Consider the following 3,325-nt stretch of genomic DNA (forward strand, 5'->3'; position numbering starts at 1 on the left):
AAACCTGTGTATTTAATTGTCTGTCTCCATCACTGAATAGTATGCTCAGTGAGGCTCACATCACGTATGTTTGATTCACAATGTTCTCTCAGTAATAGCAGAATCCCTATTATGTAATAAGCCCTCAATATATATATATATATGTGAAATGAAGAATAAACACTAAATTTTAATAATGTTCCAATAAAAATAATCAGTTGACCAAAGATAAATTATAATATTCTTTATAGGATACCTCCTCTCATTAGAACCCAGATATAAGCTTTAGCAGATATTCAGAGAATCCTCATTGCTACTCCTCACCAGTATTAAAATGGCATAAATAAAAAGGATTGCACATGATAAATAAGGGTTCAGAAAATGAATACTGTCATAATACTTTATATATGCATACATACATACTTATATGTCACTATAATGTGACATTATTTTAAAAGAAATAATATAAAATCATTAAGGATTTGTGGTTAAAATTAGGTGGCTCATGACTTGATGTCTAACTTAGAGAGTTATTATGGAGTGATTACTAGTAGAGATAAGGCAATGATATTATGTTTATTATGATAATATAATTTTCTCTGTGGTGGTTTTTTAAGTGTAAATTAGTACAAATTAACCTTGGTAACCCCATTCTTTCTTATTACTTTATTTGAAATATCAGTTATCACTAATCTACATTGAAATTGCTCTATCTTCCAAATAGCCTATATGGTTAGAAGTAGACTGATCAGTCCTAGTCAGAAAAGAAGAAATGCAACTACTGATTATTCCAAATAGTTCATTATTCACATAAAATTTGCTCTGAGTGACATAAGTAAGGATATTTCCATATATATATAAATGAGAAAATAATTGAATGTCATTCATTGAGATAAAAAGTTATTGATGGTCACGACGGAGTGGGCTCTCACGTGGAGGTGGGGAAGTTTGGCTTTCGGGAATGATCACTAAGACTCACAAAGGAGACCTGGGCTTTGGGTTCCCAGAGAAAAAGAAGAAGAAAAGGAAGGTAGTTAAAGAACCAGAGACTCAATACTCTGTTTTAAACAGTGACAATTATTTTGCGGAGGTTTGTCCCACAAGAGCCACATCACCCTCGAAGAATATGGTCCAAGAGCAGGCACCCGAAATGCCTCTAATGAAGAAAAAGGAGTCACAGCACTGTCTGCGAGGAACTCCTAGAACCTGAGACCATGTTACGTGCCAAACAGATTGAGCCATCGCCCAGCCCCACAAAGCAGGTACTTGGTCCATCTGAGTCCCTCGGTAGGGAAAAGAAGAAGAAGAGAAAGTCCGTGTTCCCTGGCTCAAGGGTGAAGACCTCCGCAGACCACAGGCAGGGCGAGGAGGTGACCAGAGTTGGCAAGAAGCTCAAAAAACGCAAGAAGGAGAAGAAGGCACAGGAAACTACAGCCGTCTCAGCCAGGAAGCCTTGGTTCTGTGAGGCCAGGGACGCTTTGTACACTTGCTCAGTTGGGAAAGGTGGCATCCCTGAGCAGGCAGTCTTGGGACAGAAACGGAAGCAGTGGAGCCCCAGGGAGCACAACATGAGGATGAAGAAGAAAAAGAAAATCCACCAGGAGGGAGATATCCCCCTAGGGCACCCTGAGCTCTCCAGGTCTGTGGAAAGCAGCCGTAGGAAAGGAAGTAAAAAGAAGTCAGTAAAAGTAGAAGCTCCAGAATACATCCCAATAGGAGATGACCCCAAGGCCCCTGTGAAGAAGAAAATGGAGTCCAAGAAAAAGGCAGAGCAGGCAGACACTGAGTTGCCAGCTCTGAAGAGGAAGAAGAAGAGGCAGGAGAACCTTGGGAGGAGGAGCCCGACACAGACTTGGAGGTAGTGTTGGAAAAGAAGGGCAACATGGACGAGGCGCACATAGACCAGGTGAGGCGAAAGGCCTTGCAAGAAGAGATCGATCGTGAGTCAGGGAGGACGGAAGCTTCTGACACCAGGAAGCAGAAAGGAACTCAGTTTGGCCAATGGGATACTGCTGGCTTTGAAAATGAGGAACAGAAACTGAAATTTCTCAAACTCATGGGTGGCTTTAAAAATCTGTCCCCTTCATTCAGTCGCCCCCCTAACATGGTTGGCAGGCCCAACATGGCCTTCAGCAAGAAGGTGGCCGACACCCTGCAGCAAAATCTGCAGCAAGACTACGACCGGGCCATGAGCTGGAAGTACAAGCAGAGGGCCGGCCTTGGCTTCTCCACGGCTCTGGACAAAATCTTTTATATTGACAGGAACGCATCCGGGTCAATCAAGTTTGAAGATTAAACTCTCCTGTCTTGTCCCCCCAAACGGCCAACATTACTTTTATTGTTCTGTTACGCAGATGAAAACCATAGGACAGTTGTCTCAAATTGAATTCCTGCAGAGATAAAGGACAACTATGTTGATGTGCTTGGAAAATGTGGGGTGAGGGCAGCTCGTTTCAGGAAGCAGGAGAACATGTGAGTGGCTGAAACCTACTGTTTTCTGTGTGAAGCTTCTGTCCCTGTTGAAGACAGTGAATATCAATAACAATAGCTCACGCTTTTCTAGTGCTTACTGTGTGCCAGGCACATATGTGTCTACGTGTCTCCCTTGCATTAATGTATTTAATGTTTATGATTCTGATTCTGCCTCACCATGGGGCAGAGGTGAGGCAGGTCTGCCTGGGCCCTGACCAACAAGCATCGGCCAGGTCTAGAGTCTTACAAGTCTGTGTTAGCAGTGATTCAGGTGGGCCACTTCCCTCAGAAGGTGAACTTGGCCTTTCACGGATTCAACCTTGAGATGCATAACAGAAGAGGCCTACAAGGTAAGATTCTGCATTTGAGTTAGCTCTTCAGGGCACATCCCCTTCCGACAGGGGAATAAATCTTTCCCAGTCTTGATCTACACTACAGGAACTTGCCCAGTGTAAAAGGAACCAACCACTGCTTCTCTAATCATTTTTATCTTGCTGAGAGATCACACTACAGTTTGGGCTTGTTCCGCTGTCAGGAAGGATTGTGCTTAGCCATCTACTGGGTGCTTCCGGAGAGTGACTGAGTGATTGTCCCTGATCTATCACCACAGTGATAGCTCTCATTAGGGTGTGGTGGTCAGGCCTTTCCCCTCTTGCTGTATCTTCAGTCTCTGTGATAGGATTTGAATTTCTAGCTCAGTGTGGCTGAATGAGTTCCACTTGGCTTGGGAAGGTTATTAAAGTCTGTTCCTGAAGCAGGGTCTAAGCAGAGAAGGCTGGGCAGCCAAGACGGCAAGATGCCAAGTGTCCTCAGATTGAACTCAGCCTTGTCTCGGCTGCTCTCATAGGTGCAGACCACTGTTGCTCTAGTGACA

The 3,325-nt window shown here is 43.8% G+C and overlaps 1 protein-coding gene across 1 annotated transcript; it reads left to right on the top strand.

The window, feature by feature from the left end:
* Positions 1–940: 940 nt before the first annotated feature.
* LOC101323203 (lysine-rich nucleolar protein 1-like) lies at positions 941–2,275 on the top strand. Its single transcript, XM_033856372.1, is given in 3 exon segments — positions 941–1,155; positions 1,157–1,791; positions 1,794–2,275. Coding segments are annotated over 3 exon segments (1,332 nt in total).
* Positions 2,276–3,325: the final 1,050 nt, after the last annotated feature.

The sequence above is a fragment of the Tursiops truncatus genome, chromosome 4, assembly GCF_011762595.2.
Source record: "Tursiops truncatus isolate mTurTru1 chromosome 4, mTurTru1.mat.Y, whole genome shotgun sequence".
NCBI classification, from domain to species: domain Eukaryota; kingdom Metazoa; phylum Chordata; class Mammalia; order Artiodactyla; family Delphinidae; genus Tursiops; species Tursiops truncatus.